At 41.1% G+C, this 24,916-nt stretch overlaps 1 protein-coding gene across 6 annotated transcripts in view; it reads right to left on the reverse strand.

The window, feature by feature from the left end:
- Positions 1 to 683: 683 nt before the first annotated feature.
- celf4 (CUGBP, Elav-like family member 4) overlaps positions 684 to 24,916 on the reverse strand; it is an 81,947-nt gene continuing 57,714 nt past the window's right edge. The window contains exons 3-14 of one of the 6 annotated variants that reach the window (XM_029430873.1): positions 20,406 to 20,454; positions 15,680 to 15,805; positions 14,673 to 14,752; positions 14,214 to 14,354; positions 13,699 to 13,837; positions 13,003 to 13,155; positions 12,477 to 12,587; positions 10,881 to 10,943; positions 10,407 to 10,487; positions 8,627 to 8,710; positions 7,257 to 7,453; positions 684 to 4,975 (exon numbers count right to left, since the gene is read on the reverse strand). In XM_029430873.1, the coding sequence (XP_029286733.1) occupies positions 7,326 to 7,453; positions 8,627 to 8,710; positions 10,407 to 10,487; positions 10,881 to 10,943; positions 12,477 to 12,587; positions 13,003 to 13,155; positions 13,699 to 13,837; positions 14,214 to 14,354; positions 14,673 to 14,752; positions 15,680 to 15,805; positions 20,406 to 20,454 (1,155 nt within the window). In that variant the 3' untranslated portion in view covers positions 684 to 4,975; positions 7,257 to 7,325. Of the gene's footprint in view, positions 4,976 to 7,256; positions 7,454 to 8,566; positions 8,711 to 10,406; positions 10,488 to 10,880; positions 10,944 to 12,476; positions 12,588 to 13,002; positions 13,156 to 13,698; positions 13,838 to 14,213; positions 14,355 to 14,672; positions 14,753 to 15,679; positions 15,809 to 20,405; positions 20,455 to 24,916 lie in introns of all 6 variants that reach the window. The other 5 variants (XM_029430869.1, XM_029430870.1, XM_029430872.1 and 2 more) reach the window with 5 other exon arrangements.

A 24,916-nucleotide genomic window follows, 5' to 3' on the forward strand; every position in this document is an offset into this window, starting at 1 on the left:
GATAAACTGACAGACAGATGGACCAAGAGCATAATGGGCACATTTGTGCGAGTAGTCTCGTATTGATGAGTTATCAGTAATTATGACACGACACAAGACACTTTATTCTAGACTGTGCTTTATTATTGGGCTAAGCTGAGACGCATCATTCATTTAAAATTACAAAAAAAGAGTTCAGGGGACCAGAGAATGGTGCAGTCTGGAGAGACAGGGGCGGGAGCCTAAAGCGCACTGCCCAATCAGAAGCTTAGCTCATCAGGAACCCGGCAAAGCTTAATATGCAACATTCATTTCCCCACCCTCCGTGTGTGCTGAAATTGGGAAATAGATTTCCAGAATACTTTGAAAACCATATGAAGGAAAATGTGATTCTAGCAATACTACTGAGCTTTAGAAATAAAACCACCGATAACAGCAGTGAAAGGAGAATGATGGTAACTCAAGTTTTTGATGAGATAGTGCAGTTTTCGTTGAATTTTGCTCTTGGTAGAACACATCAGTTGAACAAGATCAGAGCTCTGTCAAACAATGCAAAGCAAGACGGGAGGAGGGGAATAAAGTTTTTTAAATCCAAACTGGCGTTTTATGCAGGCAGTTAATCAGTGATTTGAATTTCATCAGACTTAGCTTCTTACATATTAGCAGCAACTTATAGTGACCTCAAGGCAGATCTTCTGTTGTGATTACACATCTGATTGAACCGATGGTTTATGTAGTTTAACAAGGTTTCCGAATGGAAGCAAATGGTCTTTTTTTTTTTTTTTTAAACAATCTTTTAACAAAGCTAACCTTTTGGAACAACAATACGAATTCATAATTACAAATATACATAAGGCTTTAGTATGGTACGGCATTGTTTTGAATTGTTAATCAGCAACAGGAAAATGTAAAAATCAGTGTTTGAGATTGTTAAATTCAGGTGGTTGCCAATACTTAGTGGTAATATGCAATGTAGTGACACAAAGCAGCAAACAGATCAGTGGCAATAAGAGAGCTCAGATCTTGAATCAAACAGCACGAATAAATAAATAAATACATAAACACAAATAAATAAATAAATAAATGATTAAAAATCTGTCTTTGACATCACTTTTTTTTTTCCCATCATCAAAGAAGTGCTGAAGGCATGGTCCTGCAGACAGGAACAATGATCATCTGTGGACCACAACAGTGGCCCATGCATGTCATATAAAAACTATTTGGTCACGTACCAACTCATAGAAAAATAATGCCATGAAAGCATGCATATTATCTCAGACATAACTTATAAATAAATATCTAAACAAATAGATAAATGAAAAGAACCCATCAAAGTATTTTTTTTTATAAAATAGGTCAATGTGTGTCTAAGCTCTAACTGAGGTCAATGCTCTCCCTGACTGTATTCTGGATAAATGCCTTGGTCAGGTCCTACAGTTTGTACCGTATCCTAGTGACTATTATTTTTTTTGTACCTGGTTTTATTGAGCACTATCATGTTTTCATTCATATATTTTTTTAAGTATTTAAAGTACTTTATCCAGTCCTTGTAGATAGAAGTAAAAGTCCTATAAAATATGCAAACCTATGTACAGAGGAAAACAGAGCAAAAAAAGAAACAATTTACAGTATATTCATCGGTTTATGTATATATTTATATATATATATTTATATTCAAACTTCTGCTCTGTTTCTTGTTGTTTTTGAACCGCGATACTTTGTTTTTACTTTTCTCTTGTAAACTTGCAGCTTAAAGTTGGAGCAAATGAAGAAGAGGTGCTTGGCATTCCAGTTCCCGTGGTCGTTCTGCTTCCCCTCCCTCACTTCCCTCGACATGAAAACATGGGCTAGGTGAAAGACATGAGTGATTGCTCAAACAAACCATTAGAAAAGCACAGACCGTGTCGACACCTTTTTCAATTTTCCTCGGAGCAGCGAGGGGCCAGTCAAAGAGGCCACACAGTGGGGCGATCAGGGACACCAGACACATGACATTTAGATTCAGATGTTACTGTTAGCTCAAAGGCAGCTCAGCTGGACGTACAAGACGTTTTGCACTAACCAACCGCGGATACTGTCGGAGCGAAAAATGATCATGATGGTCCTCTGGTTTCGCACTGTATGCCACAGGCAGGGTTTGTTATGTGGCAAATACAAAGAGCGGCGTCCTGGGATGTGTAGTGGCGTCTTTTAGCCTCACTGGATTTGGAAGGTAAATGTTAAATTATTCAATCTGCTAAAAAGGTTAGACACAGACATTAGGGAAATGGCATAATGAGCAGTTTATAGGAGAGACTAGTAACAGCACCCAACAGGAAGCATTGTCTTCCAAAGTGTCATATAGCCTTATAAATATTCATATATATAAATATTCATTGAGTAATCTCCACCAGCTGAATATGTGTTGAATGCAGGGTCCAATAAATCCAAGTCCGTTGACCTTTTGCAGGTATATAGTAGGTGTTCATACCATTTTTGTAGACTTTTATGAGAAACTGTATGCTAAAGCAATATGAAACCAGCCTCAGTGGTACAGCAGTTGTAATGGGTAAATGGCTTTTCACTCTTATTGCTTCATTTTACAGTTTCATTATGCTTTTATGTTTTATATTTTATTGTATGAGGATAAGGCAATATAACATCTTCTAAAGGATATGCTTCATGTCAAGTATTACCAGCAGAGATCCACACGCTAACTGCTGGATGGGAAAGTACATAAAACCCTCCCAGTTCTGTTCAATGGGAAGTCAGCTCTCTAATTATACCATATTCATCAATATTACATAACCTTCGTAACCATTAAAACCCTAATGTCAGGTCCGATGAGCTCAATCACTTCTTATATCAAGCCACGTCATGTCGGTCGCAACCCTGAACTTTACCCTAGTTTGGTCTCCAACCAGTGGAACGTAGCACACAGCTTTGATAATTAGCACCTGTGCTAACAGGTTACCTAATGCCCGCTTTTATCTGAAGTGTAATCGCATGAGTCTACATTAGTTCTTAATGCATTTATTTTTTTCAAAGACATTGATGGATCAACAGTGACCTGGTGGTTTGTTATATTGGACATGCACTGAAGCTCTCTACGCGGCTGAGAAATGATATGGATCTGGCTGTAGTTTTGACATCATAATAGCGCGTTGGCTGCTTGCAGTAGTGTGTGTTTAGTTTTTTTTTATTCTTTCTTTGTTTTCTGAGAGCACAGTGCTTGATGGCAGATTCTGCAGGTGACAAGGCACACCTTGACATGGTGACAGCCCATACGCTACATGCACTTTACTGAATGCAAAAGAGAGCAAGGGTTGTGAGACGTAATCATTTTGGTTCAAGTTTCAAAGAGAAGTTTGTGTGTGTGTGTGTGTGTGTGTGTGTGTGTGTGTGTGTGTGTGTGTGTGTGTGTGTGTGTGTGTGTGTGTGCACGTGTGTAAGCTCAAAAGATATGTTTGGAATAGAGTCGAAGATAATTGTCCTTTTCCTCTAAAATCATTTAGCCTGATTCTCTTAAAGCCTGCTACTGAGATGTGGCTTTTTGCATTTTCAGATAATATTTACACCATATGTGTATTCTCACACATGTATCTTTTAGCAATATATTGTGTGTCAGCATATAGGTAATCAGAGATAGGAATGCCTGCAGTTTTGGGAGCTGCCAGATTTGCGATTCTTCCCAAGCAGAGCAATGTTTCAAACTCCAGCTAAAATCTACAAAAAATTACAGCTCAACATAGTCAGTAGCCGTTCTATATACAGACACACATATATAAAATATGTGCATATAAATACATATATTTGTTTGTGATTAATATCTATTTATCCATATATACTGTATATATGAATACATTTGCTTGAATGCTTGTTATACATATATATGTACTGCAAATATAAACAAGTTCATATATTTCAAACGTTTCTGATGTTATTCTATCTATGAGGTTAGGATGTCAAGTTAAAAAAGATAAGGCTGTGATACGGAGCAGCCCCTCCCATGCACTCGCCATCCCTCCCAAGACAAAATGAGAAGAGAAAAAAATAAACATTTTGAGTAATTGTAAACTAGCGAAGTGAGAGACCCCATTTGGTCATCTGAAATAGTTTTGCCTGTATTCAAAAAGCATATCAGCAATATATATGTATATATACATGTGTTGTATATATTCGAAATGTACACTTCTTTTGAGTGCAACTCCTCAACCAGTTGACACTGACTGAAAGAGCCGCAGTGGTCCGAGTATATTAGAGCTACGAGTCCTCAGCAATAAAAACGTTTGGTCTTTTGGTCCCTAAAACAACTAAGGAATGACAGGTGAGACTCCCTGGAGACCGTTGCTATGGCTCTCCTTGGCAACGGTATCCCCTGGAAACGGACAGGCACTCCGAGCTAAAGATGGCCGTCCCAAATCGAAGCCAATTTGTGTCCTGAAAATATCACATTCCCTACTTAAGTTCTCTCTCCGAGAATTTCTTGTCCCTTCTTGTTTCAAGTCTTATAAATTGGTCTTCAAAAGTCAATTGCCCCAAACTCAAACCATCTTACAGAAAGATCTCCTACGGCAATCTTCTATTCAGTTTTTAAAAAGTTTTGTTCTTGTTGGACTTTTGACATCCATATTCCCTTTAAGAGTTCAGTAGGGTTGGTCATTGTAAGTAGGGTTGATAGAGTTTCTTTTACTTTTTTTTTCTCCTCATTGTTCAAGTAAAAGTGTTTTTGTGGTCCAGAAAAGGTAGCTGTCATTCAAGCAGGGTTTTGTGGGGGAAGAGGTGTGTATATGTGTGCAGAAGAAAAAAAGGTCCTGGGGCTAACCAGGCTGGTACAAATTCTCTCTGAGTTCCAAAGTTTTAGTACATCCAAAAGGAGGTGTCCTTGACTCGGTCATCGCTCTCACTCTCTCTCTCTCTCTCCTCTGTTTCTGAAGCAGCCTCAGTGGTCCAGATGTTGAGTTTGCACTCAGTGGCGGGTAGCAAGAAGTCAACATATGATTCAGATCAACAAAACCTGAAAAGCACAGAAGAAATAGAAACCGTTTGAGTCATATGTAGGGGAAGTAAACAAAAAGAAGTTTAGTGTTTCATGCACATTGAAAGGTTGTAAAGCAGATGATTTTAGGAACATTGGTAGTCATGCTAGTGACAAGGCTCCAGGGAAGGTGATCGCTCAGGCGGTCGCTCTGTCCACCACTTTGGTCCAGATGGAAAAATCTATTGGATTGCCATCAGATGGGTCAGACGTGGTGACGTGGTGCCCAGAGGATGAATCAAACCAACTTTGTGAATCCCATGACTTTTCCTTTAACGTCACTATAAGGTATTTTTAGATTTAGAGGGAAATATCTCAACAAGTTATGGATGGATTGCAATTTGGTACCTATGTTTAGGACTGACTTCACCTAGCAGCTCACTTATTATATATACAGGACATGTACTGGGACAACACACACATTCATGGTCCAAGATGCTTTATCTCATTGAACCTTTCCTTGAATGCCACCATCAGGTTGTGTTTTGTGGTGAATTGTTTTGACAACTGTTTAAATGGATTGGCAGGATTTTTTTTTTTTAATTGGCCAATATTTTGCTTTATTACTAAATATCTCCAAAACTAATGACATCCCCATCAGCCTAAGCTGTACTTTGTTTTTAGTGCTAATTAGCAATTCGTTTTTTTCATTAATTTGTTTATTTACTCTGATCTCTATTAGACAATTCAAAGAGACAGCTTGTCCTCCTGGGTTTAAATAAACATTTATTTCATAAGAGACCAACATTCTACATTAGATTAGAAAGCTAAAGAAAAGCCAATGGGGGCAAATATTTGTTTTTGCAGTTACTCTGTGCTGTATATTCCTTACAGTATGTGTCCTCCTTTACTGCTGATACTTGCTGTATTTACATGCAGATGGAGCAGTAAAATATGATTTCAAAGGACGCCTTCCTCTCTAAAGCATCTTCGCCTGCATTAAGACTCTAAGTTATGGATAAACAAAGATAATTTGTCTGAGACAATGTTGAAAACAAATCAGTGCTCACCCTGCAGTGAATTAATTTAGCTCCCTGGCAGTGATGCCTATGTGAAAAACAATTAAGTTTTGTTTTTTTATTTAAATCAAACCATTTAATCCTGTTTTTGAAATGATGAAGGGATTTTAATCAAGACACACCTTAACCCTCATGTGTCATTAGAAGTGGAGTAGTCCTCCAGCTCGTGCTTTACAAGTTAAAATGAGAACGCAAGTGCAAAATGGCAATATGCTTGTTTTTCAGATGTCGTAACTGTCAATCTCAGGCAAAAGAAAGGAAATCAAAAAGAGACGTTTTCTCTTCCGTTCTGTTGAAAATGTTTTTATATATCAAAAGTAATGGTGCCACATATTTTGTGACACATTCGTACGAGATTGCGCTATTCTTACTGCAGTGATTTGCCTCGGGACACCGTCTGGTACGGTTCAGTTCGTTTGTGAGTGGGTGATAAGTTGCCCTTGAATGAAGTCATCAGTGGTGAATGAACGACGCAGCCCAAACTCTCCATCACACAGATGAAGGGAGGAGACAAAGAGGAACAGCACAATTACCCGCCTGAGGGGTAATAAATGCCTCTCCCTTGGAAGCAATTCCTTCCCTGTGCAACACACTGAACCATTTACCAATTATCTTTTACCTACAGGGTAACGTACAGGGTCACTTACTGTAAAGCTGTATTACAAATAGAGGAGGCTTCGTTTAACGCTGTAACGCTCTTACAGCTTTGTTTGTTAGAACCAGCCATTAAAACTGACTGTAATATTTATATCAGTTGCATAGCAGAGGGCATAGCGTTTCACAACATAGTGATAATAATAAAATAATATGTTCACCATTTTCATTCGTAATATAGTGTTAGTCATCAAACTGTATTTTTAGTGTCGTCTGCTTTTAAAACTTAGATAACTGGTGACAATACACTACAGTAAATCTTGTACAATAATGAGTCAGAAATGGCGTAGGTGTAATTAACATTTACAAATGCGTACTTGAACTATCAGCAAAGGGGGTAAAACTTCATCACTATTCTTTACAAGCAATTTGCAGATGATCAGCTAGTTATTAGGCATCTGCAAATGTTTTATGACATTTATAAAAGGTTATTGAAACGACATCAGGCGGTGCCATGAATGCGCTTGCCATTTGAGCATTTTGTCAATATAATATGCAGCGGTTGTGCATGCATTGGTTCAGCTAATCACCTATCAAACTAAAGCGACAACAAATGTTTTTGGGCCGAGTCGAGGTCAGTGTCTGACCTGTCTTTCCCTGCTTGCGACGGCTGCCCCGGCCGCCAGGGTGGCGGCGGCTGGCTGGGGCTGGGGGGGCTAGTAGGGGCGGTTGGCGTCCTTTGGCCTCTTCAGCTGCACCTTGAGTCTTTTCATGCCGATCTGGAAGCCGTTCATTGATTGGATTGCAGCTTGGGCACTGCCTGGGTTGTCGAAGCTCACAAACCCTGGGGGAAAGGCCAAAAGAGAGAGCGAAACGACGAGGATGTGGTTAGATGAAGAGGCAAGGACAGTTTGGGGTTACAAAAGAATGGATAATGGAGATGGGTTCAATAAGATGAAGCAGTCTTTCACATGAATGTAGAAAATTACAATAAGAAGGAATCATATTACCTGTACATAAAACAATTAAAACACACAACAAACATTAGCATTAATATAACAAATACTATACTATAAATACTATAAAAAAACTTCATAAGCATTAATGCAGTATGACAACAACAATGGATCACGACTATAACAGAGCATGCAACCAAAATCACAATATGAACTTGGTGATGGGATGTAAAACCAAAACATCAACGTGGTTGTGCTATTTATTTTAAATTCTCGGTTTTTAACTCCCACTTGAAAGTGAGAAAGCATCAAATCACAAATTAAAACCTGCATCTAAAAAATTGCAACATGAATAATACAACATTAATGTTGTGCTGTATTAATGAGCCAAAGCTACTTTGCAAATAGGTTGCACCTGACGGACTCTCCATTAAATATTCTCCTCAAACCATTTATAATTTGCCACATAATTATACATTCGGCTAAATTGTGCTGTCAGTGGCATAAAGAGAGACAGCACTCTCTCTGTCATTGCATGCTAGAGCAACTCTTATATTATTAGCATGCATTGCTTTCGCTTACAGTCATTTAGAGACTGAGAGTCATTTGTATTATATACATAAAGAGCACAATGGCAATGTGACTGCAAATATAGCATTAAAACTTTCACTTCTATCGTGCTCACTTTGACTATTGATGCGTTATACTGTACTGTATATATCACTAAAATCATTAAAAGAATAAATCATTTGGAGCTTCAAAATAAAAAAGCTTTAATGCTTCCAGACAAACTCATTCTCTATTCTTTCTTTTTAGTAACAACCAGCTTTTGCACAACTGTAGAGAAATTCTCCACTGTTTTGTTTTCATTTTTTTGTTAAAAAGGAGGGGTGTTGAGAGGTTAGGAAGGGGGTGTTGACTGCGGTAAAGAAGGTGATTAGTAAAAAAGAATAATCAGAATAAATAACCAATAATCTTTTGGTTTGTTCATTTTTACCCACCAAAGCATTTACTTTGGTTTGTCGCCCGATCCACAAACACTTTGGAGGAGATGACATTACCGAAAGGCAGGAACATCTGCATCAGCTCTCCATCCCCAAACTCCTGAGGGAGGTGGTAGATGAACAGGTTGCAACCCTCTGGTCCTGCACATAGGAGAGAGAGAGAGAGACAGAGAAACAGAGATGGAAAGAGAGAGAGAGAGAGAGAGAGAGAGAGACGGGAGACAAAAAAAAGAGAGAAGGGGCACAAGTCAGAGAAAGAGACATGGAGAGAGAAAAGAGAGAGAGAGAGAAGCACAGAAGGTTGTCTGCGGCAGGAGGAGACTTAGTGATGAAGTGAATACAGTAGTGTTCTCTTAGTGAAGGTGTGAAAAAACAGCCGGTCAGCTTGTGATTTATGGTCCTACATAAACACAAAGTCTTCCGTAAAAGCTAAACAGTTTTGGTTATTTCACGAGATTTCTGTATTTCAGTTCGTCTCACTGATTTGAAGTAGTTGGAAAAATGATGCGATGTCAAGGATGTCAGGATTCAGCAACATTTGATCAAACAACAACTGAGTCAACAGTTAGTGACAGTAAATGAATGAGCAACCATTTGACAATCAATTAAACGTTAATTTTAAAGCAAAATTAAACACAGTAATTCTAGCTCCTCTATTGGGACACTTTCTGCTTTTCTTTGTCTTATTTTAAAGTAAATGAATGTATTTTGTTTGACTGTTGGTTAAAAAAACAAGACATTTAAAGATGTCACATCGGGCATTAGAAATGTGTGATGTGTAAATTATCCCGTTTCACTAACTTTGCAACATAAACGCTCCGATCTGCAAAGTAATTTCCTCTTCTGTGAATTCTGTTGTTTTGTAGTTTCACAAATGAAAACAAACAAGAACCCCTCCGGACTCTCAGATGTATCTGCAATTTGTGAGCGACTATCAATTGTGAGACACGGCGCTGCCACCATTTGAAAGAAGTGCTTGAAAATTGCTTTTGTGAAACATGCCCAACGTAAGCGGAGGTTTTAAGAATTAGACTCATAGCTATGGATGTCTTTGTAATGTTATATACAAATACCAGTGTGTCTTTTGTGTTGTGATTCGGTATCAGTGATGCAAAAAAACTGAAAATTGCCGAGCAGTTTATCTCAGCATGCAGCCGTTAGTTGACAGGAAGTCATTTCCGGTGGTTTGACAGTTTCAACCGTATCAGAAAACACTTCATCTTTCAGGTTTCCCCAAATCAAATGACTACTAACTGCTTAATTGGTAGCCTCTGGGATGCCACAGCTGTTCAATGCTGTGCATTGTTTTGTTTATTTTCCACAAGAGGGCAGTAAGGTCCTAAGCATGGCTGTCCCAAGCCTGGAGGTCATTGAGTTCATGAGTAGGTTTACGGCTCAGTTTGAAACCCTCAGTAAAGGTAGTGAAATGAGCAATGATAGCATCCTCTATATCATACAACCACACACTAAATAACCTTTTTTAATTCTGTTTTTAAAGGCTGAAAAATAAAGATTTCAAGATGGTCTTCTCTAATCAATCCTGACTGATACTATAATTCGTGTGAGAATATTTTGCTTATGACAGACAGGCAGGAGGGTGAATTCATGCCTGTAAACAAAGTGAGGAGTGCCTGGATATGTTGAAACGTGGGTGTTTATTCCAGGACTGTATTGGCAGGAGGATTAAAGACAAACAGAGAAGTAAATATGAGTAAATGTTTGCAGCATGTATGAATATTTAGGAGTGAATGGTGTGCTGTGTGTGAGTGTGAGTGTGTGTGTGTGTGTGTGTGTGTGTGTGTGTGTGTGTGTGTGTGTGTGTGTGTGTGTGTGTTACCTTCTCGTTGTTGCTGTGGAATGATGGGTGGAGGGTGGGGGAAGGCTTGGCTGATCTGGCCGTATGCAGCAGGGTAGGCTGCTGAGACACATACACACACAGCACGGATCAGATAACAGTCATGACAAGAGCACACACACACACACACACACACACACACACACACACACACACACACACAAACAATGTGATATATGCAGGGGCACAGCTGGCAATCGATCAGATAACAGACAATAGAGTTTACATGTTGCACACACATACACACCCAACACAACAGAGAGAATAAATTGATGTAGTGAGACTGAAACACTTAATGTTACATGATCGAAATTCAAACGTCGACAAAGAATCTTTCTCTCTCTGACATCCCCCTTTTCTCTCTTTCAAACACACACAGGCACACACACACACACACACACACACACACACACACACACACACACACACACATCAGTGCTGCTGTGACAGACAGACCTGCATACTGCTGGACTCCTGTGTAAGCCTGCTGGAGAGGATCAGCTGCAGTGGGACTTTGAGCTGCTCCACCAGACACACAGAGAGAGGAAGAAGAAGGGGGTGGTGGTGAATAGGGGGAGCATGGATGGATGGAGGTGTGTGTGTAGGGGGAGAGAGATGAGACGGAGGGAGAATGTAGATTGAGGAGAGGGCACGGAGAAAGGCGAGAGTAATATATATCCAGGGTGAGAGGGAGGAGGGATGGAAGGAGAAGCGATGGAGAGGAGAACAGACAGGAGAAGAAAAGCAGAAAGGTTAGAGAGACGAGCAGAGAGGTGTCTGCTCGCTTCGCTTTCAGCGTGTGATGAACTGAATTCTGAATCTCTCTCTCTCTTTTGCTGAGCTCTTTTGTTTTTCACTTTATGTTCCTCCTAAAGCATTTCAAAAGTAGCTCATTTTTTCCCAGACAAGCAGAAAAGTAAAACTTTGAAGGACCACAGTTAAAACAAAAAACAACAACACATAGCTCCAATGTCATCACAGGAAAGTAAAAAAATGTGTCACCTATTATAAACAAATCCTATGAGGAAGGAATATATTGATTTTTCTGACAAAAACAAGACAATTACCACACACACTCACAACACTGGATGCACCTGTTGCTATCACGTCACATGTGGGTACAGTACAATACAGTTCATTATTTAAAAATTAAACGTGAAATTATTTCCCCATTCTAAACACCCTTGTAGCTCCCACAGATGCTGTGCCACACTTAACTACCCATCTGTACACATAGTACATGCACGTTAAGTACACCACTGAGAAAACACACACACACACACACACACACGTACACCGATAACCACGTACACACACTGATAACCCCACTAACACCAAAAACCAAAGAAATACTGAACACACCGTGGACTAACAGTAACACTGGAAAACGTTTCAGATAGCCAGACGAAAGGAGAGAAGTATGTCTCAGATAAAGGTCAATACATTCTAAGCTTGTAAAATCGTGTTCAGAAAGCTTTTGGTCGTATCATCCTTTTAAACCTCTGAAAAGTATTTTTGCTTTAAAAATTGCGAGTTTGTGAATATATAGAAAAAACATTTGCAAATGTCTAAATGAAATTTGTTGACAAATCATATCAGTATTAAACAAGAAACAATTACTCTGGGGGCATATTCAAAGAAGAAAACTGTGAAAATCGATACTCAAAGTTCCCACACAAACTGAAATGACACATACATTTAGGTTACGAGTGTGAATTCCGGCTTTTGGTTGTCAAATCATCGGCAAAAGGTTTTTTTGGAACATGTGTGCAGGTCTAACACTGAAGAAAGAGTGTGGGGAGCGTTCAGCTTTGAATCTTAAATCAATTGTTTTCTACAACTACAAATCTTTACTTAGAATTGCTCATGCAGGTTTTGTGTAGATTTACAAAGGGTGATATATAACCACAGGCTTTGAAGTGATTCCCCCAACATTATACCACAAGCTCAAAATCGTATTGACCTTTACATGAGCCCATGGGGAAGAGGGACGAGGGGGTGGGGGGGGGGGGGTGGGGTGGGTGGGTGGAGGAGGAGAGAGAGGAGCGCTACCTTCAGAGAGAGAAGAGAGGAAGCAGCCACCCTGAACCCCAAAACAACTCCGCGGAGCCACGCCCAAGCCGTTTTTCTCCGAGTCCTCCCTAAAAACCACCTCCTGCAACACTGGAGAGACAAGAGTGTAAAAAAAAAAATAAAGACAGATTTTTCTTCCACCTCTTCACACACAAAAACCAATGAGGTACTAGCCACGGCTCATGACACAAGCGCATACTTAGGCTCCAGCAGCCCATAATCACCTTTGCCAAACACTCATCTCCTCGACATGCTGACTGTCTGTGGGCTACATTCATCTGGCCTCGGCCTCCTGAACATGCTTCAAGGCTATTCACGCCTGTAAGCCAGCAGCATGCACACTTTCCCGTTACAATGAATGCGTTTACTGCAGAGCGTGTCTCTAAAGCTTTAAGCTTCATGGTTTAACATGACAAACAGTGTATTCATAATTTACACAGCGTTATTTTTCTCTGAGAGTTATCTTGTGTGTTTGCATACATGCTCCTGATTTGATCAGACTTACCAGGGTAATGGTGTATCCCGTTGGTGAAGACAGCCTCTGCAGGAGGCTGCCCGTTTGCCTGCGGGGGCGGCATGCCAGTAAAACCATTTACACTAATGGGGGAGGGGATGCTGGTCACTGTGGGGGCGCTGATCCCTGGAGGAGTACTGCCACCTGCAGCCACGGGTCAGACAGGCAAAGACAGAGAGAAACAGTAAGCATTCCACTGTAAGTTGTTTCAAAGACATTATGGAGAAGTTTTACTTTGACGAGCCACCAAGTAACTCTTGGAAATGTCAGAGGGGTCGGTCCAGTGGGCCGGTGAAGACACTAAATGTCAGGGCTGATTTCTTGTCCCAGTATGTCCCTTACTGTGACACAACAGCCATTAGAACTGAATCCTAGACATATTGTACACAAATAGAGAATACTGTGTTGATGATATCTTATGGGTACCAAATATGTATTTGTCTCAGATGATTGCATGTTATGCCGCAGTGCGTTTGCACCCTTTCTAGTACACTTTGTATCTTGCTTTTGTATTTCTCCACTGCAATGCTACTTACTTTACTAAATCCATTAGATTTAGTAAACATATACAAAATATAATATATAAATAGAGTTTAGGATTAGGCTATGTGGGTTGCGTTCCAATCAATTTGAACAAATCCTTACTTTGGTACGGCCCTTTAACTTTTGGTCTTTCACCACTGTTACCTGACGTCGGGGTCATCGGTGCTCCGGGGATGCCATTGATGGTAGCCATGTGCTGCATCTGGGCAGCAGCAAAGGCCGCCATTGGACTGAGGTAGCCTTGCTGGCCTACAGACGCCATCAATGCCGCCTGCTGCTGCACCTGCACAGTGGAGGAGAGGGGATTTTGAGGATGGTTGAGAATAATGTACGGACAGAGGAGAAAGACTTAAAGGTTACTTAGTTAAGAAATAAAAATGGAAGGAGTGGGGGATATTAAAGCAAAGATTACAGATAAAAGCCAGGAATTGATTCTCACAAGAAGTGTTATTTTGTTCCAAACCAACATTAAGACATTTTAATGTTGGTTCATCACATCCTAGGGAAATACAGTATTCCTTATTGGATGGAGGTTATCTCTTTTAGTTTTCTGATATATCAGTTTCATATGTGAGCTAAGCTTGAGCACTCTATCTAATCTTCGTGGTTCATTTAATGAATAACTGTGGATAAAGAAGACGTTAAGTGGGGCGTCTTGCCTGAGCGTAGGCTCCGTAGGCTCCAAACTGCAGGGCCATAGGGTTGAAGATGCCCATCTGACCAGCCATCTGCTGCATGCGGCGGATGGTGCGCTCCTTATCCGTGTCAGCGAACTTCACCACCAGACTGGATGAGGCACCCTGTGCACCAACCCATCCACCCACCCACACATACACACACAAACACGCCACGCAGAACATGTTAGTGTGTATCGACACATATGACATAAGCTTGTACATCACACACATCCTCTCCTGCCAAGGCAATGGTGTCATTTGCCACCTATTACCCTGAAATAGTTACCATGGCTCATATGCAAAGGACACACTTCCTGACTGGGATCAATAAAGTATAGTTTAACTTAACTTTAAGAAGGTAATTAGGCTCTATGGGACTCATCTCTCTCACCTCCCTCACATAAATCTACATGCTCATGCACACAGTTAGGATGTACTCACAGGCATTGTCTGGCTGCCGTGTAGTGCACTGATGGCTGCCTGAGCTTCAGCATGAGAGGAGTATTTTACAAATGCACAGCCTAAAGAAAACGAGAGAGGGGAGAAAGTGAGTAAGGGGAGAAAGAGACCATGAGAACAATAGAACAGCAAAACATGGCCAGTAACCAGACAACAAGTAAAAAGTTTCCTGTTTTTCTTTTTCACAAGTTTCCTACAGCATTACAGCAACAAACATTTAGTAAACAAAGCCCTCTTTGCTGAGGAGGGTTGCATCAGTGTGGATCGCCGCTCAATTAGCGGGCTAAACATCCCACTCTGACACCATTAACAACTTTGAGATCCTCCGATGGGGCTTAAAATGCCCCAGCGTTCTGGTGTCGCTTACTATTGACAAGCCCTGTTGATGAATTTGAATGATCAAGTTCCCAGTAATTATTGAGCTAAAGCCCACTTAGCCAAGTAAGCTGGCTGATGAGGCCTTGTTAATGGAGCTTCACGGAGGAATCAGAATGATCAAGCCCACTGTAATCATCAGGCTTAGTTATCATCGGGCCTCATTGATTGGGTGCTAAGCCCACTGATGAACTTCATGCAGTGAACTTGTGTAGTACTCTGACAAAATATCGAAAGGACATTTTTTCTGGCATGACATGAAGCCTGGTGGTTAATAAGGAGGTTGACTAAGCTTGTTTCTTCATCAGAGCCATGCCATTGACTCATAAGGTTAATGGGGTTCATCTGTAAAGACTTGGTGGTTTGTATCTCTCATCCTTGTGGGCAAAGCCTTCAAATGGCATTTACTGTTGGAAATTTACAGAATCTACAGAATTCTTATATAACCGCCCCTCTGATGATTGTGAAATCGCCCGCTTTGACATCACTCAACATAGAGTGTTTAAGCAGAACTTTGCAAAGTCACCAACTTTGAAAGGCCAAATCATTTCTGTGCAGTAGGCTATGAAAAAAAAAGTCTGCTGGCTCAAAGTCATAAACAGCTATAAACTCACCTTTGCTGTTTCCGTCAGGACCTCTGAGGATGGTGCATTCCTCGATGCTGCCGAAGGACTCGAAGAGGCGCCGCACGTCATCTTCTGACTGTTGCTTATTGAGCATGCCCACAAAGAGCTTTCTGTCTTCTAAAAGGAAAAGGAATAGGTCACGATCAGAGGATCAGAGATGCCTTTTGATATTCTACATAAAGGCAGGTCACTGCAAAAGCAGAGTTTTTCATCCTTACTTGCGTGCAAAAAAAGGTTTCTGTCATACAAAAGACTGTATATGTTATCCACGGTAACATATGTTATCCACCCATTTATTCACACGTCTTTAGATCTCAATTGGGTTTAAATGAAGCCATTAGCTTGAAGCTATTTCCTTAACCACAAATTCTTGATGAGTATGCTAAGGGTTCATGGTCATACGTAGGTGCTCATCTCCATTTGGAAAACATCAGCAGTGCAATAACAATAGAATAACAATTAAAATGCTCATAACAAGTCAGTGACAGATGCTGATAATTATAGTACATAAACAACATGTAGAATTAGAAATGTGTCTTCAGTGACAAATTTCAGTGGCACTGATTGTGCAGTCCTTTCTCATGCCACATTAAATGACTGTAGCACCGTGAGTATCTCAAATGGAGCTGCTGAATAGCACAAGTATCCTGGTATAGGACTGTTTTTCCTGGTGTTCAATTTATTGACATTTTCAACCCGTGTTTCCATTACAAATGTGCAGTGGAAGATGATGTCATGATCTGTGCAGTCTCTGTCCTGTGGGAACACGGTTGGCGCCGTGCCCCCAGCGTGAGTTCTGGTCACAGATGGTCATAGTGCAGCATATCAACGTTCGTCTGAGGGTAACAGCACAATGCTCGCTCACATTGTACTCAGTGCTGCATGCTCCACTTGTGTCTGCAGTAAATATGTGCCTGATCTCTTTATGACAAAGCAAATATTGTCACTTGCTAATATTTCACTTACAATCAGACTGGGCTACCAACTTGTGAAGAGAAGCTCAAAATGTAGAGAAGCTGATATGATACTCCACTCTGCGTGAGAGTCAAGGCTGGCTCTAGACTTTTGGGGGCCCTGAGTGGGATTTGTTTTCGGGCCCCCCCCCCCCCCCCCTCATTGTAACGTGTTGCCACTTCACATCGCAATGGACGAACTTGTGTTTTGTAAATATTAGTTCAAGCACACATAATGTGCAAATATCTTAAGCATGTAAAGGCATCTAAATTGAGACCTATTAGCAGCAACACAAGAAATACAGTATTTGTCTATGACCCCCCTGCCCCCAAATTGTTTTTTTAAAGACCAACATGCTGTAGTGTAGTGATACTGTGATATATCTGAACATGAAGAAAAAGAAAATATTCATATTTATGCTAAATTCCCTTATAGATGAAGGCAATTTTCTATCATATTTATGTTCACATAGTTGTGAATACATTGCATGAAGAGAGACTTTTTGACCTGATGTATTTGACAATATATGACATAATGGAGGCGAAGCATGGCTTATGTGACAATCCATGGGTATGACTTATCAGGCTAATTGGCCAATTTTAGTACATCAAGTACTACCTGTGAGGAATTGTGCCTGTCACAGTTATTAGACAGACAGACACGCTGGTGTGCCTGTCCTCAGGTCAGAACATGATTAAAATTTAATGGAAGTCTAAGTTAAGTTCCTCAGCAAGTCTGTCCGGGGGGCTCTGTTTACATGTGATTGTTATTATTATTAAATATGCATTGCAGGCAGGATGCTACTGCCTGCTGCACAATAATGAGGCAGCACAGTGAACATTTCTTTTATACAAATACATATAATCTAACAGAAATAACAAGTAATATGCATAAGCCAAAGGTTATGTTGAATCCAGCAGACAACTGCATGAATGTGGGGTTGCACGGGAGGGTCACCTGATGTTACACAGGAAGCCATGAGCACATTTTTCCCTTCAACATGACCACTGAAAAACACTTTTAAACTAAAATAACCACTTTCATTACTGGGACACATTAGATAAAACGTTATGAATATGACTTGTTCATGTTATCAAGTCCCACAGCACCAATCTAACACATTTCATTGTCTATTTATCATTTATGAGCAAATAGCATAGCAACTAGTCTTTTGCACATAGCAACTGCTGTCCTTTTCTCTCTCGAAGTTAACATTAGCATTTCAGAACATTTTGCGAAAAGTCTCTGTGGACAAAAAGACATCAATCAAAGTTCTCATTTTCAAATTTTTTCAACAAAGAAACTTTTATGCTGTCAAAAGGAATCACCGGATGATATAATTAGACACAAATTTATCAGGGTTTTTTCAGCAAATTTGGCCAGACTGAGGTCCAGCATCGGTTCATTATTCACCATGACAACGTGATTGAGTGACTGAATGAGTGTTTGAGGGAAATTGTGAGGCAGACGGTGAAAGTGTGTTAGCGCACAACAGTAGCAGATGTGTCGGTGTGCAAGGCCGTCTGTTTATACGTTGCACGGAATCGGAGACTCGTTGAAATGGATGTATATGTTGGGAAATTAATGAGCCTCGGTGCAATTGCCTCTGAATGCACTCTGCAAATTAACGTGTGTGTGTAGGTGTGGTTATCTACGCGTGTGTGTGTGTGCGTGCACGCTTAGGGTCCGTTCCCCACTGCCTGTGCCTGACAGGGTGTCCTTGCAGAGTCAACAAGACTAATATGCGCTCTGGCCTTGCACCGTGGGGGGGGGGGGGGCTGTTTAAAAGAGTGGAGCGCACTTCATGGGTGGAGGACACACAGAGACACACACACAACTCTTGAAGTATATGCCCCCCTCCACCTTCTGACACACAAGAACACATTCACAGTACACACCTCATTGATGGATAAAGCCACACACACACACACACACACACACACACACACACACACACACACACACACACACACACACACACACACACACACACACACACACACATATGTCAATGACTCCCTGATTCTCCTCTGCTGTAATATTTATAAAGCAGGAGTGTAACAAAGAATAATAAAATGTTTATTCTTGCTGCACAACAGTAGTATTGCTTTTCACTACAGAATTATCAGTAGGATTCTCTTCTCCATAACATTATCAATTAGACAGCGTTTACACTTCTAATCACACATTTCAGAGAGAAATATTGTACTTTTTACTTCACTACATGTATTATTAGACCAACTCTGTCCCCTGCTAAAGTAATCTGTGTTCCAGCACTTTTGTTCTTTTGTTTTTTCCTCCCTCATTAGTCATCTCACAGCCCCACAGATTTATTTTGTGACCCACCGGAGGGGGCGTGACCCTCAGGTTGGGAACCACTGGACTAAACTAGCTAACTTTATGTGACATTTTTACTAGTAGCCCTAACACTACCAGCTACAATAGTAAAATGCTACTTACGCAGATGCATCATTATTAACTATCTAATAATAGGAGACATATTTCTGCAGAACAAGTGGTTTTACATTTGATTCTTCTGTACCTTTACATCAGTAGAATGTTAAATGCAGGACTTTTACATATATTCATGGTGTTGTGCTGGTACTAGTAAAGGATCTGAGTCCTACCACCACTGACCCCCAATTACAATGTGACACCCTGACAGTACGATGAAGCTTTGCATTCATAAAAATCATCCAAGGGATAGAGGAGAAGAATGAAATAGATGCAGAAATAATCTTGAAGGAATAGTAGTGTGCAGAATAGATGAGCAGAATAGAAGTGGGCTGAGGATATGCAGAGAAAGATAGACCAAAATAACAGACAGAGGTATGGACGGCCTGCATTGCCCTCACTTTGCTTCCTCACGCTTGGTGCTCGCCTCTGTTCCCTCCCGCTCCATCAATCATACTCACAGCACCACCAAACTAAATAGAAGAGGATGTCGCACAATCTTTCTTCCTTTCCTTACAGTTTTTTTCTTCCTTTACAGGCTAACACCTCTCTCTCTCTCAGTCCTTTTGCTTCTCTCTGCTTATCAACCTTCAACTCCTTGCATGCTCTATTTCCCGTTCTTTCCACCCTTTTTCTTACGACTGAAGAATCGCTCTGGTGCCAATTATATTAACAACTGCAAAGTTTGAAAGACTCCAGCCAAAAACGGTCAAACTGCATCAATCTTCCCTTGTACAGTCCATTGATTGATGTCAGCAGCAGGTCACTACATGTCTAGACATAGAAAATGCGCTTTAAGCCGTCTTAGCTGTCAATACAGTATAAAATACCAGACTAGACATCCACTTTCATTCACACGGATCCGTCAATTAAATCTGTTCTTTATTTTGGCTGATGGGAACTTGTGACACGAGTCAAATAGGACTCAGACAGCGCTATTATAAAAAGCACAAAAAGCAGTGACCTGTTTCCCCCTCAAGCATGACATGACACGCATGTTTCCGTGTATGTGCGTGCATAGTACATGCATCATTGCATATGATGAAACTCCAAGAAAGGAGCTGAAAGGGGCAGCGCCAGCCAGGAGGAACACTGTTTACATAATGTGTTCTGAATACTGGAGGGTCCGGCAAGGCCGCGCTGTCAGCCCGCATCGAGGTACAGGGCATCGTCTAATGGGACAGATAATGGTGAGGCTGATACGCACGGGCAGCATGTTTGTACGGCTAGAACAAAGGGAAGGAAGGTAGCAAGGAAAATAAAGTAGGGGGGGGGGGGGGAAGAAGGAAGGAATGGTATACAGTACCTCCTCGACTCTCGCTGTCTGCTGGCTTCACCTGGATTGGTCTGTTCATCTGTTGACAGAGAGGATAGAAAAAAAACAAGAGACAACCAGTTAGCATTATGTACTCATGTAACAGCGTATGCTTTTACCCCCCCTCCCAAAAAGAAAAGTTTTCACTCAGCCAAATTGCGGGTAAAGTGTATTGAAAATCTCCAAAGCTGAAGCACTTATAGCCATTGGGGGAATAGCTCGTTGGGAATATGGGTTGGAAATATTATTTGAAGTGAGATGAAAGGAGAGAGAAGGGTTGGGAAGGGGGATAAGCAGAGGGATGAAGGGAACGATAGAAAGAGGGAGGATAGAGAGGTAACTCTGGGTCAGCAGAGTGACTGTGTATCCTCTCTACGGATGCCTCTGGATGCTCGTGTGCTATCGGGATGTGGTCTGTGTGGACTATTCAGATGCATTGTAGTGGATGCATACACACACATACAGCAAAATCAACCCGTACACACAGATTAAACATAGTACGTAAGCCGCACTACAAAATGTTCTTGCGCAATCCTCTCTTAGCCTCACACACAAGCTTGTACACACACACACACACACACACGCTGTCCCCCAGTGAGACCTTTCCACAGTGTGTCCGCCGAGGCCCTCCTTTCATTTCACTCCTGCCTGTCAAACCTTCCCTCAACGCCTCACCACCCTGCTAAACGCTCGCCGCCAATCAATTTTTAATAATGCCAATCGCCACGCTGCCAGGAGGAATGGAAGGAAAGAGGGGGGAGGAGAGGAGAGAGGAAAGGAGAAAGCTGAGGATGAAAGGGGCGGAGGGAAAGGTCAAGGTTCTGTGTGATGCAGCATCAGTGTTTTGCTAAATGTCATTAAATCTTTTCTTCAGAGTTTGCTGATACAGTCATCATCTTAATGAATCTCGGGGCTTTCAGAAGATTCACCAAAGGCGAAACCTTTGAGCATGAGGACACGGTGTCACGACACAAATGCAATTAATGCTCGGACCTTCACCCTTTCCCCAGCGCTTTTCTGCTGCTAATATTAAATCACATCATTCTCCATAACACTTATTTAAAACGGAGTTACCCATTCCTTCCTGTCCCTCGTCTCCTCCTTCTCTTTGACAGCCAAGAGAGAACCCTGCTAATGTCTTTAATGTGCTGTGATGCATTATTTATCAGACTGGCTGTTGATATGGAAAAAGGACGAGAGGGGATAAAGGAATTGGGGAATGGAAAAAAAAGGGAGTTAAAATGAGTAAAAGAAAGTGAAAGAGAGAAAGAAAGATGTGAATAAAAAGCAGTGCTGGATAGGAAAGCTGGATATTCTAAAAGGGTTGAAGCTAAACAGGGCGAGAAAGAAGAGAAACTAATGAAAAAGGAAAAAAAAGAAGGAGGGGGGGGGGGGTTTGAGGAGAGAGAGAAATGTGGTGATAAAAAAGGAAGCAGGGGGAGGAATGAGGAAAAGAGGACATAGGGGGAGATGAGGACATAGATCAGAGTATGGGACAAGGTCAGCCCAGTGCTCCCATGGGGGCCTATAAGCCTGCATACATATGAGCGCTTTTACCGTGACCCATACAAATGGTCTGGCCTCAATCTGACCTAATTGTGTTCCACCTCCACTGGTTTATATGGACGCTGCGGTCTTCACCCGCACGGTATGACGCCACTGACCCTTTGAGGTTATGTTTAATTTTCCTGGTCTTAATTTCACTCTGCACTGAGATTATTCGGTTTTACTTTATATTTCACAAAAAAAGAAGAAAAAAGAAAGACCTTACCTAGAGTTATTAATATTTTATTTGGACTCTCCCTTTGATTTAAAAACGAAAAAGAAAAACTGCAACACCTTGAACCCTAAATTCTCAAGATAATTTAAGGTTTTTAACGCTGGGCCATATGGAGAAAATCAAATATCACAACATGTTTTGACCAGATAACTCCATAACGATTATTGCAACGATATTGTAGGTTATTGATGTTTTCACAAAATATTTACACAATGAGATTTTTGATAAATGATCATCAGTAATGTGGATATAATGACTAAATGGGTAAAGGCAAATAGTAGAACAGCCTGTAAGTTCAGAAAATGATATCATGTTACTGTCATGCAGCCTTTAAAACTAAGAAGAGACAACACCATATTACGATATCCAAGACGATATCCAGTCTCACGATATTTATATTATATCGATGTATTGCCCAGCCCTACATGGCAGAACACACAGTACAGTCATGTGAGGTCAGATAATCATGGGACATGACAAACATAAAAAGACCCTGCCATCCTCTCCCAAATCAATAAAAATGATAATACCGTCTTGTTTTTCTGACTCTCTGCCCCCTTAATAATTTTCAGAGTGTCTCTTCATTTGTCATCGAGCCGCAGCATGTCCTACATTCTTAGACACAGTTCCAAAATAATGTTAAGTGGTTAAACCATTATTTTCCTTGGTCACTGAAAGCTGAGTGGAGTTTCATGGGCTCTCTATCAGTGGTTTCCATTATCCCGTGCCCATAAACTGCTTCAAGGTCAGTTTTATCATCCTGCTCATAATGGGGTGAGTTAGCACCAGCCCACTGGACAACCGATCCCAAAACAGTTGTTAAAACCAGACGCTGACTTGCACGGATCGCTCCCCTAGGATGTATGTGGTGGTGTTAGTCAAAGCCAGATGGCATCATTGAGCAGCAGAAGCAATACAATACTCAGACAATACATGGAGCTCTCTTCAGCTTAATGCCAGTATGAGAAAAAAAAATCTACATTTACATTAAAAGGCATGCAGACATACATACAAATATAGACACGTGTACACACAAACAAGCACAAGTGGGTGGGCTTACATGACTGGACATGCATGCCTATACACACAAGCTTGGCTCATGCACAAACATACAAAATCACAAATAGGCCTATGTTCATCCAAGCATGCATGGAAACATACAACAGGATACAAATAAGTGCACACACACACACACACACACACACACAGAATATGTAAATTTATCCTTGAGAGGCAGCATGTTCTGTAAATTGGCTCATCTTTCAGCATGCACACCTAATACCTCGATTGTAGCGTGCATTTTTCTCTTCATCCACGCATATGCCTTTAAAAACACTACACACCCCACACACACAAACTCGCAGGCTTAAGCTCCATTGTTGCTGAAAGTCCACCTCAGCAGCCTCGTGTTAGAGTGGCCTTGGTGTACCACATGATCGACAGCTCAAAAAGAAACTGCGGCTTCACAAATGCACGGGCACACGCACCCACACACATATCTTCTTGCTACACTCCTCTGTTGATTATGTAACTCAATGACGGCGCTCTGCCTCAGTGCTGCCATAGATTCCCTGCTAACTAGAAGCTGAGGGAATACATGGTCTGCATGCAGCCTGTGCTGTACTAAACTGGTGAGTCATTCTTCTGAATCAGTACGGCCTGGATGTCTAGCCCACAAGATTAGCTGAAAACAGTGTGGGACTGTTGTTTGCTATATTAGATTTTACCTTGAAGTGGGACAAAATTGAAGTCCTTGATCTGAGTTTTGCTACTTACTGTATTGATTTCACTGCGTGCAAAACCGCAGAAATAAAGTTACAAAAACACTATTACGAGGACAACTCTATGGGGTTTCTATCCACTGAATTTCTGTATTGCACCTTGTTATGTCAGCTGTGCTTCAAATACAGTTTATTACACGTTGCTTAAGAAGGTACAAGTGCCAGCATCCAAAAACCACAAACTCCAACTAATACATGCAGTCCGCAGTAATCCACAACACTCGCAGGGACACAAGAGCACGCAGTCGCTCACACTCCTATCATCGTCTGTGAAGAAGAATATTGAAAGTATGCTTTACGAAACTCGGGAGAGGGAGGTAGGATTTTCTCATTTTCACCCTCGTCTGGCAGATGTGTTTTTGAGAGAAAGAGAGAGAGAGAGAGAGTGGAGCAGTGCGGGCCAGGTCATTTCATTATCACAGTGAGAAAGCACTCCATGAAACTCTCCCAGGGAAGCAAAGAAGGCTGTCTTCATAATATTCCTCTTCTGCTATTGTGAAAACTTGCCCTATTTTACATTCTGCAGCTGAAGGTCATTTTTCTTCCCTTATACATCATTCTGTCTCCGCCCAAATTTGAATTAAGATGTTTATTGTTTGTTTGTGCTTTCTGTTTTATACTGATTCCTAAGTGTACTGTATATGAAAGCAAGTATCTGAAAGGAAGCAGCCCCAGATGTTAAGATTCTCTGCAGGAGCAATATCATAGGGGCTAAGTATAACCAAATGCTGGCGCTCATGCTGTCAAATGAACTACTGGCACTCGACCTGGCCCTGCTTTCCAAAGTATCTCAGCATGCACACCACTCATATTGGGATGGAACTATGCCAATGGAAACATTAGCTGAACAAATATGGTTATAATCCTGAGATGCTTTTGGGAAACGGGGCCCCTTGTACACTGGGGAGAAACACCCTCTGTGGCGAGATCAGCTGAAAATC

Source organism: Cottoperca gobio, chromosome 5, assembly GCF_900634415.1.
Source record: "Cottoperca gobio chromosome 5, fCotGob3.1, whole genome shotgun sequence".
In the NCBI taxonomy this organism is placed as follows: domain Eukaryota; kingdom Metazoa; phylum Chordata; class Actinopteri; order Perciformes; family Bovichtidae; genus Cottoperca; species Cottoperca gobio.